The sequence below is a fragment of the Triticum dicoccoides genome, chromosome 5B (genome assembly GCF_002162155.2).
Source record: "Triticum dicoccoides isolate Atlit2015 ecotype Zavitan chromosome 5B, WEW_v2.0, whole genome shotgun sequence".
NCBI lineage: Eukaryota > Viridiplantae > Streptophyta > Magnoliopsida > Poales > Poaceae > Triticum > Triticum dicoccoides.
In genome coordinates this window covers 526,293,762-526,308,883 of record NC_041389.1, presented here as the reverse complement: position 1 = coordinate 526,308,883, position 15,122 = coordinate 526,293,762, and the positions used below count along the sequence as shown (strand labels likewise).

The 15,122-nt window shown below is 47.1% G+C and overlaps 1 protein-coding gene across 1 annotated transcript; it reads right to left on the bottom strand.

Moving 5' to 3' along the window:
• Positions 1-2,566: 2,566 nt before the first annotated feature.
• On the bottom strand, positions 2,567-4,697 carry LOC119311350 (L-gulonolactone oxidase 2-like). Its single transcript, XM_037586993.1, has one exon. It carries the CDS (start codon positions 4,618-4,620, stop codon positions 2,860-2,862), a length of 1,761 nt encoding a protein of 586 aa, XP_037442890.1. The 5' UTR covers positions 4,621-4,697; the 3' UTR covers positions 2,567-2,859.
• Positions 4,698-15,122: the final 10,425 nt, after the last annotated feature.

The window sequence follows — 15,122 nt, the reverse complement described above, 5'->3', positions numbered from 1 at the left end:
GGAATCCTCAGCTCATTTAGAGGTGTCACGGCCACGCAGCGGCTTTCCCTCTATGATGATGATCTTGCGATGTTCTTGAGGTTGTCCTTGCAAGATCTTACCTTCGTCAAGGCCACGTTCGACATCTTCGGCGAAGCTTCTGGCCTTCGAATCAACTACAGTAAATCGAAGGCAATTCTTATCAAACACAATGAGATCGATCATCATCGAGTGGAGTCCATATTGCATTGCAAGATGGGAAGCTTCCCATGCCGTTACCTTGGTCTTCAACTTACGATCAATCAACTAACAAGGACGGACTGGCAGCCGCTCCTCGATCAAGTCAGGAAGTTCATCCCCGCATGGCAACGAGGACTCATCCAGCGGCCTGGAAGATTGATCTTGGTCAAAACTGTTATCGCTGCAAGACCGGTCCACCAACTCCTAGTGCTCGACCCGCCTGTTTGGGTTCTTGAGGAGATCAACAAGTGGATGCGCTCTTTCTTCTGGGCTGGCAAAGAGAAGAGCAATGGCGGACAATGCCTTGTCGCCTGGGACGCGGTTTGCAAACCTACTGCATTCGGAGGCCTAGGAGTGAAGAATCTTGCGTTGCAAGCGCTGGCACTGCGTATCCGATGGGAATGGCTGAGAAGATCTGATCCGAGCAGGACCTAGCAAGGGTTAAACTTGATTGTGGATGAACAAGCACGTGAGGTCTTCAACAGCTTTGTCAAAATCAAGGTGGGGGAGGGATCTAAAGTTCTCTTTTGGAAAGATCGTTGGATTCACGGCGAGACGGTTGCTGACATAGCCCCATTACTCCATGCAATGGTCAGCACAAGGAACAAAAACAGAAGAACGGTGAGATACGCGCTTAATGATAATGCATGGACGTCCGATGTGCAAGGGGAACTATCTTTCTTGGACCACATGCAAGTCTACTCTCTATGCCAAGCCATCGGTACGGTGGAGAGGAACCTGGAAGAGCCGGACCAATTCATTTGGCCTTGCCACGCGTCTGGCAAATACAATGCTAGTTCCACATACAGGTGGCTTTGCATGAGGCAATCAAAACCCCCACCGCAGGCTGCATCTGGCGAAGCTGGGCGCCGCTTAAGTGTAAAATCTTCATGTGGCTCGCCAGTCAACACCGTCTCGGGACTTCTGGTCGTCGAACTCGACACGGCCTCCAAGATGCGACGTCCACCTGTTACACGTGCTTGCAAGATGAGGACAACCCCGATCACATCCTCGCTCATTGTGGTTATGCGAGAGAGGTGTGGCACTCATGTTTCAACGAGTGGAGGCTTAACATCCAAATCCCATCCACTGATGCCACATTCTTACAATGGTGGCTCGACTAGAGGAGACAATTCAATGGCAAGCTCAGAAGAGGATTCGATTCCATCACCATCCTAATTGCTTAGGCCCTTTGGAAGCAGCGGAATGCGCGTGTGTTCAACAATGTTTCGAGACAAAGATCAGCGGCACAACTTAAAACGGAGATCCTAGATGAGACAGAGGACTGGAGGAAGGCCGCTTTAGGCGGAGTTGATGCTTTGGACCCTTTCGCAAGAGAGTAGTCATAGTCTCTGGGGAGTTGGCGTTGAGTGGGTCCCCCCTACAAGGTGTCCGCACCTCGTTAGGGTTCTTGTATATATTTTTCTGCCTTCTATAAAAATACGGTATACCATTCGCATACTCTCGAAAAAAAAAGTATATAGATTAGGAATGGCTAAAATCGCAATTAGAGATGGAGATTTCAAGTTAGTTCTTAGGGGCCAATTCTACTATCTGCCAGCAGGGTTTCCAAACACCACCATACCAGTTCATGCTCAGGAAAACCAAAGCTACCAGCACATCTAGGCCCTGTTCGGGACGAAGGAATTTTGCGGGAATTGTGGAGGTTTCTTTTTCTGCGGACTTTTTTTTCTTTAAGAGCGTTATGTACAAAGGAAATATCCCAGGCGATTCCTAAGAAAAGGCTTCTTTTCCTGCGCTTTTTACGGGAACTGAAGCATCCGCGGGAAGCTCATTTTTCGCATAGGCCCGAGGCAAACTGGCGCATTGCAGGAGTGCTGGATTTGACATGACTCAAAAAATGCGGTAGACCTTGTTTACATGGACCATCCATGGACCTGTGTTGCTAAAACGGTGGTGGTGCATGTGATCTATGCTCACATGTAACCACGATTCACCTAGTCGCACCACAGCAGGTTGCCCTTGATTTTTTTTAGTCCGGCCGTAAGCGCATTCTATCTCCTGTACAGCTACTGGTTCCTGCGTCCCGAGCTCCACTAGTTAAAAAAATTCCTCCAATTCCAAGCCTGCAGGTTTTCACTCTGCCCTGGCCTCCACCCTACACATTTTTCTATTCCTCTGTTTTGAGCACCTACGTTCCGAACAGGTCCCTAATTTTCTACTTAAAACTTATCTTTCCTCCAATTATCTGCAATAAACTGATCCCATACTCTTTTATGGGGAAATATACTGCATTTTCACATTGAAAGATCTGCATCAAAACATTCAGCCGTTGGATAGGTGGATGGCTCGGTGTCTGTTCCCAAAGTATAATTGACAAACAAGGAACTAAAACATCATCATTGAATAGATAGATTGATAGTTGGCAATAGTGGCGACGGCCCACAACATATTACCTAGTTCACATATGTATCCTCGTATATAGCAAGGAAAATCACATCATTATTTTCAGGTCCGACAAGCAACCAGAAAGGAGCGTGGTGAGGCAGCTGGGGCTATAGCCCCATGCCTAGTAACAAATTCCCTTATAATTTCTTTAGAGAAAGCATAGAAAATCAAAGAAGTTTTTCACTCACATAGCTTAGCCCCAGGCGAAATCTGGTTCTAGCTCCGCCACTGTTAATAATTCTTGAAGAACGAGCAGACACGAGCCTCCTTATACACCTTTCCTGGCCTGCAAAAGTAGCCTTGCTCCGGAGCACAGTGTGAGTTGGTGGAGCAAATGCAAAGTCCTTCAATGGCACAACGTTTTTTGATGATGTTGGGACTTCCATTGATACCGAGAACCTTGTCAGTCCACTCGTTGGAGAAGAGCCCCTCTGGGTCGTATCTATCTTTCACCCTAAGAAACTCATGGACTTTTGGGTACTTCGCGATGGCACCATCGAAGGCGAAATCGCGGCTCTTACCCCAGTGCGGGATCCCGCCGTACTTATGCAACGCCATCTGCTCGATCTCGTCCACCACATCGGCATGTGCACGCGGCATGCCTTCGGTGTGGCTCCGATAAAAGATGATGTCGACACCGATCGAGTCCTCCGGCTTCCCAAGATAAGCGAATGACGCCTTAACATATCGTAGGAGCACGCCTATGTTGGGGTCGACAGAAGAACAAAACGAGTCCGGATTGAGGTTCCGGAGACGTTGCATGTCGGCTATGAATGCCGGTGCGTTGGACAGCGGGATGCTGAAGCCGGAGTTGTAGTTGAAGAAGCCTCGGATACGCGGGTCCCAGGCGCAGGAAGTGAGGAGGCCATCCTCGGGGCTATTGAAGCACGTACCGAACGCCTGGATGCGGTGCTGGTACCCCACCACCGGATATCCTGTGAAGGAGACGCCATCGTTGGTGAATACATTCAGCCGCTCCGACGCGGCCGCCTGCTGCCTCGCCGCCTCGCACCGGGCGGTGTCGGTGCCATTCTCCTGCAGCCGCTCTTCGGCGGCTCTTGCATCGATGAGCTCGCGGGTGCGGGTAAGGGGCAAGTCGTAGAGGCCGTTGCCCGGGGTGGAGACGTCGACGCGGTCGTCCTGGCGGTAGATCACCTTGCCCTGGAGCGGCAGCCACGTCATGTCGCCGAACTCGTGAAGGTGACCCCACCTGGCCACCTGCTCTTGAAAGTCCGAGTCGTCGCGCTTCACCAGCGTCACCGACCGCTTGAACAACGGCTGCATGGCCAGAGTCACGTGAGAGATGACGCCGAGGACCCCAAGGGAGACCTTCGCCGCCTGTAGGTCCGGGTGGCCAGCCCCGAGCTCCCTCACCACGGCGAACCCCTGGCTCGCCGGCGCCGGAGTTACGATCCTCAGCCCGACCACGTACTCGTGCGCGGCGCCTCCTTTCCCCCACAGCGAGCTCCCGTGCGCTCCCGTGCTCAAGAGGCCCCCGATGGTCAGGCCGTGCCAGTACGGGGAGTGCGGCAGGGACAGCCCCGCGGCCGCAGCCACCTCGACCAGGTCCCGGAGGAGCATGCCGCTCTCCACCGTCATGAGCCGCTTCGCTGCGTCGACGTGCACCGTCCGGTTGAGCCGCGCCGTGCTTATGATGGTGCCGTCGTCGCCGCCGGGGCACGCCAGCTTGGGAATGCTGTGGGAGTGCTTGGTGGCCACCCTCACCTTCCGTTTTGTGGACGCCACGGCGGCCACGGCCGCGACGAGCTCCTGCTCGGTCCGCGGGTAGGTGACCTTGGCCGCGCGGCAGATGGTGCGGTCCGTGAAGGAGCCATACGTGTTGGTGATGGTGCAGTTGGACGTGCCATGCGTGCACATCACCGGGTCTGGCGGAGGGCTGCAGCCGGCGAGCTGGACGAGGACTCCTAGTGAGAGAACCACCAGCAAACTTTCCATTGCTCTTTTTTGCGCTCGTGACATTGTCATTTTCATTTTTCTCTTGATGATTGGTTGCCTGGGGTTGTAGCCAACAGAGGCAAGCTAGGCCTTAAGTAGGCTTAAGGTCAATTCTCACGGCATGGTAAACCTTGCACGTTTCCGCGCGAGTATGAGTTCAATATAAGTGAACCGATCGAGAAGCTAGCTGTGCGCAGACTAAACGGCTTAATTTTCTACATATATGCATGCGAGCTGTGTTTCTAAGGGCTAAACGGCTTGTATGGCTAAAAGACATTGTCAACAAGGTTATCCTCTAGGTTAGCTGTCTTTTTCTGGGTGGTTGCAGGTCAAGGCTTTGAACTCAAAGGAACAAAACGTTTAGTCAATTATTTCCTTCGTTTCTAAATATAAGTCTTTTTAAAGATTCCATATAGAACTACATTTGGATGTATATAGACGCCTTTTAGAGTATAGGTCCACTCATTTTGTTCCGTATGTAGTCTATAATGGAATCTTTTAAGAGACTTATATTTAAGAACTGAGGGAGTATATGTGTTAGTGTAATTGTGTGGTTTTTCATACATCTAGCTGGGAAAAAATATACTTCCTCTGTCTCAGAATATAAAAACGTTTTTGACACTATGTTAGTGTTAAAAATATTTTTATATTTTGATACGGAGGGAGTAAAAAAGAAGGCATCCATCCGGCTTCAGGTTACTGGAGCCCTTAACAGTTGACATTACAACATCAAAATGACATGTATGCCACAAAATTCCATCACCAGGATTTTCCTAAGGGCTAAAGAGTGTATCGCCAAAAACTTCGTCACCAACGTTATCTTGTCTTTTTTAACACATCCTGTCTTTTCTGGGTGGTTGCAAGTCAAGGCTCCCAAATCAAACAAAAATAACTCTATGATAGCAGCATTGTGTGGTTTTTCATCCATCTGGCTGAAAGTTTTTTTTTAGAAAGAAGGCATATAGCCAGCTTTAAATTAACAAATCCCTTAACAGTTGACATTACATATCAAAACTACATGTATGTCACATAATTTCGTTAGCCAGATTTTCCTAAAGGCCAAACACTAGTAGAAAAAGGCCCATCTGTCCCGGTTTCAGATGCCCATTTGTCCCGGTTCTGGAACCGGGACTAAAGGATCGATACTAAAGCCCATGACCTTTAGTCCCGGTTCGCTCGCGAACCGGGACAGATGGGGCTCTACGTGGCCGCTGCGGCTTGCCCAGACAGGAGGGCCTTTAGTCCCGCTTGGTAACACCAACCGGGACCCAAAAAGCATCCATGCGCCAGCAGTTCAGACGCTGGGGTTTTTGTTTTTTTTTTTGTTTTGAAAGGCGGGGGGTTGGGGGTTTTGGAGGGTTAATTTAATTAGGGGTTTCATATATTGTGTTAGCGAGCTAATAGAGAGAAGAGTGACATCTCTTATCTCCGTGCTTGGTCGACGTTATGTACTATACTTATAGAGGACTCGACACGCTAGCTAGTAAGAAAATAAAGGAAACCATTAAGTACAAAAGATCGTCATGAACATATACAAAGAGAAGTGATTGACCTCTCCTTCTCCGAGAGATTGGTCGAACAACAAGTTTTCGTATATCTATCCGACGCTACTACCTACATATATACAATATAAGATCTATTACAATCGTTAAAGTCTGAAGTCAAGTGCCACATGGTATTCTCCGGCTTTCTTGATGACGTGGTCAAGAAAGAATCCCGCCAATTCCTCTTGAATTGCTTTTATGCGATCATGTGGTAGGAGCTCATCCCGTAGCTGCCAGATCTAAATCGAAGAAGAGGGTCAATACATGCGTATGAATGAAACACAACACAAATGATGGTAATAAAATACAATTGTGAATATTTTTTCTTACGCACTTGATGTTGTTTTTCAGTGTAGCCCCGCTTATTCTTGGTCAGTCTCGTTGTAGATGAAGTCGCAAACATAGTATCCACAGAAATTATTTCCTTGTTCCTGCCACAAGCACTTTACGAGAAATTGAGGTCAATCAAACTGATAAGCAAGCATGCTAAATGGTATTGATGAAACTAGCTACAATCAATGGGAGATGCGCGGAACTAGGTAGTAGTACTTACTTTCGGTGTTTTAAATGTCAGCTCGGTCGGCAGTCCCGGAGAAATTGCGGTGAACTTTTTCCAAACTCTGCCAGACAAAGAAATAATTACTTGATATCAGGAAATGAACAAAGTTGCCGATATGGTGCATTAATGATCGATTGAACTTACTTCTGGAGCATTCAAGTCATGTCCGCATAGTCCTTGGGATCTTTTTGTCTCGAGTCTAAGACGGTTACTTCTCCCTTCTCAAGCTTAACCACTAGGAGAATAAAGTGGAAGCTGCGCACGCATGCGCAACTCATCAGTTACATGACCATAACCTTGAGTAATAAGGGAAACCGAATATGCACAAGACAGTAACACTCACCTGAAGTTGTAAGGAAAGAGTATTTTATCTTTGGTTTGATTTTTGAGCAACGATTTGAGCAAGTTATCCTCGTTCTCTTCGACTTTTTTTTGACCGTGTATTCATGTATGACATTTGGGTTAATGAACCCAATGTCATAGATTTGTGCTTTTCTGCATTCGACGGTCTTCTATCTGCATAATATAGTGAGGATAATTATATATACATGCAATGAAAGAGTTGAGCTATATATAGAGAGACTTAATTACAGAAAGTAGTACTTACAGACAGTAGCAAGCCACAAGTGATTTGTCGAGGGCCTTTTGATTGTAGAACTGGAAAAACTCGTCAAAATCAACATTTAATAGTTCTTGGCCAATGAAGTTGTGGTCCTCTTTAATCAGCATCGACAAAGCATCCTTCCCAGACTCTCTGCAGGTTTTCATGTACCAGTCATGGAATGTTGCCATCATCATTGTTAGAGCAAGAGTATCTTTGACGAGAGGCTTCCCGTAATGGTATTTGAATTCGTCCACCTCCATTGTTTCAAATTCTACATCATCGGGCAGGTAATCACCAATAGTGAAACCGGGCAGCAGCGGCTGATTTGCGATGATATTGCTAGACACCTTGAGCGGGGGGGATGATTGGTTCTCATGTTCTCCAAGTTGGGGAATTTTCTTCCTACTTCTTCGTTCTTTTAACCTTTTGTCAGTTGAAGTACTACCCAACTGGCGCGCTTCTTGCAATGTCTTTTAAGACAACAAAGATGGTTGTTATCCGGCGAACGCGGTGGTAGTCGCTTCAGGGCATTGAGAGTGCGCTTTGCTTTCACCGGATCTATCTTCTTCTCCGGAGGTGGATGTTTCATAGCTCTTTTAGTTTCAAAGAAGTCCTTCACTTGGGCTTGAACGATCTGCTCGTTTTCCTCCATGGTCATCTCATGTGGTAACTTCTCTACATGCTTGAGAGATGGACCGAATCTGTATTGCATCCCGCCTCTGGCTGTACTGCTAGACGCCAGAGCGGCGGCGGCTCTCCTCCATTGCTGCTGACGAGTTGTAGAAGGAGGCAGAGTGGTCCGACACGCCGGAGCAGTCGGAGCGGCGGCGTCTGTGTTTCGTTGTTGCCAATGAGGCGAAGGAGGAGGTGGGCTGCTCGGACGCACCGGAGCAGGCGGAGAAGGAGGCGGAGTACTGCCGCCCTCACACGCTGGAGCAGGAGGCGGAGTGCCCTGATCACTCGCCGGAGGAGGAGGAGGAGGAGGCGGAGTGCCCAGCTGACTCGTCGGAGGAGGAGGAGGAGGCAGAGGCATGAAGTTCAGAAGCTTGATGTGCTCCTTCCGCCATAGACATGGAGTCTTCGGAGCAAGACCCAACTGCGTCTCCCCTTCACCTATACGGTGGTCAAGCTGGAGCTCCTCAAATCCCTCTGTTATTTCATCCACCATCACAATAGCACAGCCTTGTCAAATCGGAAGGCAATGAAAAGTTGCGTCGGGTTCAGGAGGGAACACAGAGCCGAAAGCCGCCTTGACTTTGAGGTTCTGCCATTGCGTCATAAGCTGGCACTGGTGTGACTCCGTGATAGCATCCACGGGGTAGCTAGGAGCTGTGAAGTCAGGCTGCTGAACAAGCTTGGTGGAAGCCATGCTGCTTCTCCGCTGAGATGGCGGGGTAGCTTCTGGGGTAGCTTGGGCAGGATCTCGCTGGTTCTCAACAGCTTGTCGTTCCTCTAACTTCCGTACCCTTGCATTCCGCTTTTGTAGTTCGCTCGTCTCCACTTTCCTCCTCCTCTCTTGGGTTTTGTAATCGTCTGCGTGGAAACCCAACCTTCCACGCAACGGAGCCTAGCGTGCCTCATGTTCGTCCAGGGTGCTCAGGATTCTCGAGGGCCTGTGTGAGCTCGTCGTTCTCTCTATCGGGAACACCTCGTCAGACTTTGCAACAGTTGATACCAACTCCGATTGGTCACCAGAGCCATCATCACGGTCGCCGGAGCCATCATGATCATGACTTTCCTCATCCATTGTTCGATCATCGTAGCCTTCTTCCTCTCCTTCCAGACCGTCAGTTGCATTGAGAAATAACGACAAGACATCACGTCCATCACGGATTATGTCCCCCAATATCTCTTCTTGTTTGAAGTCTCTTTGTTGATCCATAGTTTCTGCAAATATTACAACATGACAATTAATATACAAACATGAGAGATGGATATATTAATAGTGGCAAACATAGACCTAGCTAGCTAATCACAACACTTCTAGGGTTTGGGTGGCCTCGACAACGCTCTTTTAAAAATTTGGGTGGCCTCAACGCTTCTAGGGTTTGGGGTGGCCTCGGCAACGCTTCTAGGGTTTGGCTCGGACAACCTCTCTCATGAATGTCTGACGTCCGGACTGCCTCTCTCATGAATGTCAAACAAGGGATTTAACAAGATGGTACCATTCTGGATGTGCAGAAAATAAATGGTCCCTATTTTTCCTGATCTCATCTACCATTCTATATGTGCACGTTCTCTTGTGTCAAAGTATTCTTCTATATGTCACGTTGTCTAGTGTCAAAGGATTCAATACTTTGACACAAGAGAACGTGCACATATAGAATGGTAGATGAGATTAGAAAAAATAGGGATCAACTTAATTATGCACATCCATAATGGGAGCATTCTTGATAAATCTATTATAAATCTCGAGAGAGTTTGTTGGGTAGGGGTGGGAGGGGGTACGAGATCGACAACGTTTTTTCCCTCGACGAGCCTCGACCCTAATCCCACATCCCGTCGGTGACCCTCGACCCTCATCCCCTAGGCGACCCTCGACCCTCAACCCCTCGATGACCCTCGGCCCTCATCCCCTCGGTGACCCTTGACCCTCTACCCTAGTTCCGATCCTCGACCGCTCTGATTCTCTTAACCTTTAAGGGATTTAACAAGATGGCGCCATTCTGGAAGTGCAGAAAATGGTCCATATTTTTCCTGATCTCATCTACCCTTCTATATGTCATGTTGTCTAGTGTCACGGGATTCAAGAAAACCATTGCTTCATCATTTGCCAGAAGTAACATGTGCATAATGGTACAAAGCTCTCCAAAATTATTTTGGAACGGAGTCCCGGATAGGATAATTAGCTTTTTGGTACGAAGTTCAGCAAGAGCCTTCCGAATATCGCTATTTGGAAGGCCTTTGCTGAAATTCGTACGAAAAAGTGAATTATTCTATCAGGAACTCCGTTCCAAAACAACTTTGAAGAGCTTCGTAGCATCATACGCATGTTACTTCCAGCAAATGATGTAGCCATAGATTTCTTCAATACTTTGACAGACAACGTGACATATAGAAGAATATATATATATATATATATATGAGATCAGAAAAAAAATGGATCAACTTGTGCACATCCATAATGGGGGCATTCTTATTAAACAGAGACCCTCGACCCCTCGGCGATCCTCGATCCTCAATCCCTTGACCCCTCGACCCTCGACCCTCGACTCCTCGACGACCCTCGACCCTCCACGACCCTCGACCCTCAACGACCCTCGATCCCTCGACCCTCGACCCCTCGGCGACCCTCGACCCTCTACCCTAGTTCCCAACACCCTCGCTCCCGATAAATAATAAGAATAGGAAGAAGAAGAAAAAATAGAGGAGAAGAAGAAGAAGAAGAAAAATATAAGAAAAAAAGAGGAGAAGAAGGAATAGAGGAGTAGAAGAAAAAATAGAAAATTTTCTATATTTTCTTCTTCTCCTCTTTTTTCTTCTTCTTCTTCCTCTTCTTATTTTTTTTCTCCTCTTCTTCCTCTCCTCTTCTTCCCTTCTTCTTCTCCTTCTTCTAACAGTACAACCTAATAAAAGCAACTAAATCAAATAACCTAAAATACACTAACCTAAAATCTACTAATAACCTAAATAAAAAAATTCCAAAAACATCTCATCTCATCTCCACAAAACATCTCATACATCTCATCTCATATGAAAAAACATCTATCTATCTAAAAATAGAGCACATCTAGATGGTCGGCGGTGAAGAGCAGTGGCAGCAATGGCCGGCGGCGACGAGCAGTGGCAGCAAAGGGGGCTCGGGGGCACGCGATGGCGGGGAGCAAGGGACCATGGGAGAAGGGGGAAGCTCACTGGGGGCGACGGTGGAGCTAACTGGAGGCGGCCGGCGCGGCAATGAGCAGGAGACCGGCGGCGGGCTCGGGGGCACGTGCGCGACGATGGGAGAAGGGTGCGCGAGGAGGTCTGGTGCGTCGGTGAGGGCGTCGGGGCAGGGGATCAGCGAGGGCGTCGGGGCAGTGCTCGGGGAGGCGACGGGCAGTCCGGCAGCCTCGCGGCGCCGAGGTGGTCGTGGCACCGTCGGGGGAGAGGAGAGATCGAAGGAACGAAGTCAATGGAAAACTACTAAGTGTTGTTTATATAGCCACACCTTTGGTCCCGGTTCATGGCACCAACCGGGACCAATGCACCCCTTTAGTCCCGGTTGGTGCCACCAACCGAGACCAAAGGTCTCTTTTCAGTAGCCCAAAGGGCGGGAAAAGGAGACCTTTGGTCCCGGTTGGTGGCACCAACCGGGACGAAAGGTGGGCATTCGTACCGGTTCGTGCCACCAACCGGGACCAAAGGTGGGCGTTGGTCCTGGTTGGTGCCACCAACCAGGACGAAAGGGTGGCACAGCGGTGGTGTGGTGGGAGTTTAGTCCCACCTCGCTAGCTGAGAGAGCTCAGCACATGTTTATAAGCTGCTTACGGCTGAGGTGCTGAGCTCGTCTCTAATTTGCACGCAGTACTTGCTTACCCTTGTCACTGCCATGTTGGGCCTATTGGGCATGCGGGCCTGCATCCTGGCCCATGTACAGATGTGTTTCTAGTTGTATGCAGGCCGTGTGGCCCACTAGGCGGCATTTTTTTTAATTTTTTCCAGTATTTTTGTTTTGTTTTTTCCATTATTTATTTTGTTTTGTTTTTTGCTTTATTTTTCAATTCTTCTTGCTTTTAGGTAATAAAAATTATAAACTTTCTGTTAGTGCCATTTTTTTCAATTTGAATAGTTTAAATTTGAATTTTTTGAAATTTGTGTGAATCATTAGTTTTTTTTGAATAACTTTACTATAAAAATAGATTTTTGAGTGATTCTTTTTCTTGATATTTAATATTGTTGTGTTTTATCATTATATTCAAAAATAGATTTTGTTATTTTAGTTTCTAACAAAAAATTCTTTATGATAATTCTTTTTGCTATTGAAGGATATTATAGTTTTGTTTTAGTTGATCATAACAGAATATTTTAATTGATTGTTTTTAGTTCATTCTTTTTGCTATTAGTTCATTCTTTTTGCTATTAGTTCATTCTTTCAGCTAAATGACCCTTAAATTGAAAAGTACTACAAATGAACTCTAAAAAGGTTAAAAGTTGGCATGGTATCATCATTTCACCCACATAGGTGCTAAAAAGTTGAGAGGGTTACGACAAAAACTGGATGCACTTCGTGTATAAAACAGACGATCTCTTTGGAAGTATAAGGGTTTCGGACGAAAACTCATCTGTTACAAAGGGATTTCATTTGTTCACATGTAACCGCAGTGATATTCAAGATCAAAGGCATCATCATAATAGTTGTGGATAGAAAGTCTTCACTTTTTTTTCGCTTGTGTCCTTTGCTTATTGCGCCGTAACCATGGATAATCTTCATCCTTTGACAGGGTGCTTGGGCCAGCCTTGATTTTGAAGGGAGGAATTTCATGAAACTTTTCATAATATATAGACATGTCTGTCTTGCCCTCCAATCCCATGATGTCTCTTTTTCCTGAAAGAACTATGTGGCGCTTTGGCTCATCGTATGATGTATCTGCTTCCTTATCTTTTCTTTTTCTCGGTTTGGTAGACATGTCCTTCACATAGAAAACCTGCACCACATCATTGGCTAGGACGAGTGGTTCGTCTGTGTACCCCAGATTATTCAGATCCACTGTTGTCATTCCGTATTGTGGGTCTACCTGTACCCTGCCTCCTTACAGATTGACCCATTTGTACTTAACCAAAGGGACCTTAAAATCATGTCCATAGTCAAGTTCCCATATGTCCACTATGTAACCATAATATGTGTCATTTCCCCTCTTGGTTGCTGCATCAAAGCGGACACCACTGTTTTGGTTGGTGCTCTTTTGATCTTGGGCGATCGTGTAAAATGTATTCTCATTTATCTCGTACCCTTTGTAAGTCATTACAGTCGAAGATGGTTCCCTCGCCAACGAGTACAACTCATCAGAAATAGTGTTATCACCCCTGAGACGTGTTTGCAACCAACTGCCGAAAGTCCTGATGTGTTCATGTGTAATCCAGTCATCACACTGGTCCGGGTGTTTGGAGCGTAGAATGTTCTTGTGTTCATCGATATACGGGGTCACCAAGGTAGAATTCTGTAAAACTGTGTAGTGTGCTATAGACCAAGAATGTCCGTCCCTACATATTATTGAGTCCCCTCCTAGCATGCCTTTTCCACTCAGTCTCCCCTCATACCGCGATTGAGGGATACCTATCTTCTTAAGGTCAAGAATGAAGTCAACACAAAGCCCAATGACATTCTCTGTTTGATGGCCCATGGAGATGCTTCCTTCTGGCCTAGCGCGGTTACGGACATATTTCTTTAGAACTCCCATGAACCTCTCAAAGGGGAACATATTGTGTAGAAATACAGGGCCCAGAATGACAATCTCGTCGACTAGATGAACTAGGACGTGCGTCATGATATTGAAGAAGGATGGTGGGAACACCAGTTTGAAACTGACAAGACATTGCGCCACATCACTCCTTAACCTTGGTAGGATTTCTGGATTGATCACCTTCTGAGAGATTGCACTGAGGAATGAACATAGCTTCACAATGGCTAATCGAACATTTTCCGGTAGAAGCCCCCTCAATGCAACCGGAAGCAGTTGCTTCATAATCACGTGGCAGTAATGAGACTTTAGGTTCTGAAACTTTTCTCTGGCATATTCGACGAGTAGCCAGACGAGACCTTCATACTGAGCAGGCATTCAGAGAAGATTTCCTTCTCTTCTTTGCTAAGAGCATAGCTGGCAGGACCTTCATACTGCTTTGGAGGCATGCCGTATTTTTCATGCAAACGTTGCAGGTCCTCCTATGCCTCTGGTGTATCTTTTATCTTCCCATACACACTCAAGAAGCCTAGCAGGTTCACGCAAAGGTTCTTCGCCACGTGCATCACGTTGATTGAAGAGTGGACCTCTAGGTCTTTCCAGTAGGGTAGGCCCCAAAATATAGATTTCTTCTTCCACATGGGTGCGCGTCCCTCAGCGTCATTCGGAATAGATAGTCCGTTGGGACCTTTTCTAAAGATTACTTTTAAATCATTGGCCATAATAAGTACGTGATTACCGCTATGCATGGCGGGCTTCTTCTGGTGATCTGCCTCGCCTTTGAAATGCTTGCCTTTCTTTCGACATTGATGGTTGGTCGAAAGAAATCGACGATGCCCCAGGTACACATTCTTCCTGCATTTGTCCAGGTATATACTTTCGGTGTCATCTAAACAGTGCGTGCATGCGTGGTATCCCTTGTTTGTCTGTCCTGAAAGGTTACTGAGAGTAGGCCAATCATTGATGGTCACAAACAGCAACGCATGCAGATCAAATTCCTCCTGTTTGTGCTCATCCCACACACGTACACCATTTCCAATCCATAGCTGTAAAAGTTCTTCAACTAATGGCCTTAGGTATACATCAATGTCGTTGCCGGGTTGCTTAGAGCCTTGGATGAGAACTGGCATCATAATGAACTTCCGCTTCATGCACAGCCAAGGAGGAATGTTATGGATACATAGAGTCACGGGCCAGGTGATGTGATTTATGCTCTTTTCCCCAAAAGGATTAATGCCATCCGCGCTTAAACCAAACCATACGTTCCTTGCATCACCTGCAAACTCCTCCCAGTACTTTCTCTCATTTTTTCTCCACTGCGACCCGTCAGCGGGTGCTCTCAACTTCCCGTCTTTCTTACGGTCCTCTATGTGCCATCGGATCAACTTGGCATGCTATTTGTTTCTGAAAAGGCATTTCAACCATGGTATTATAGGAGCATACCATATCAC

Bases quoted from the DNA above. Each gene is read 5' to 3' on its own strand.
- LOC119311350 (XM_037586993.1), bottom strand. From the start codon at position 4,620: ATGAAAATGACAATGTCACGAGCGCAAAAAAGAGCAATGGAAAGTTTG.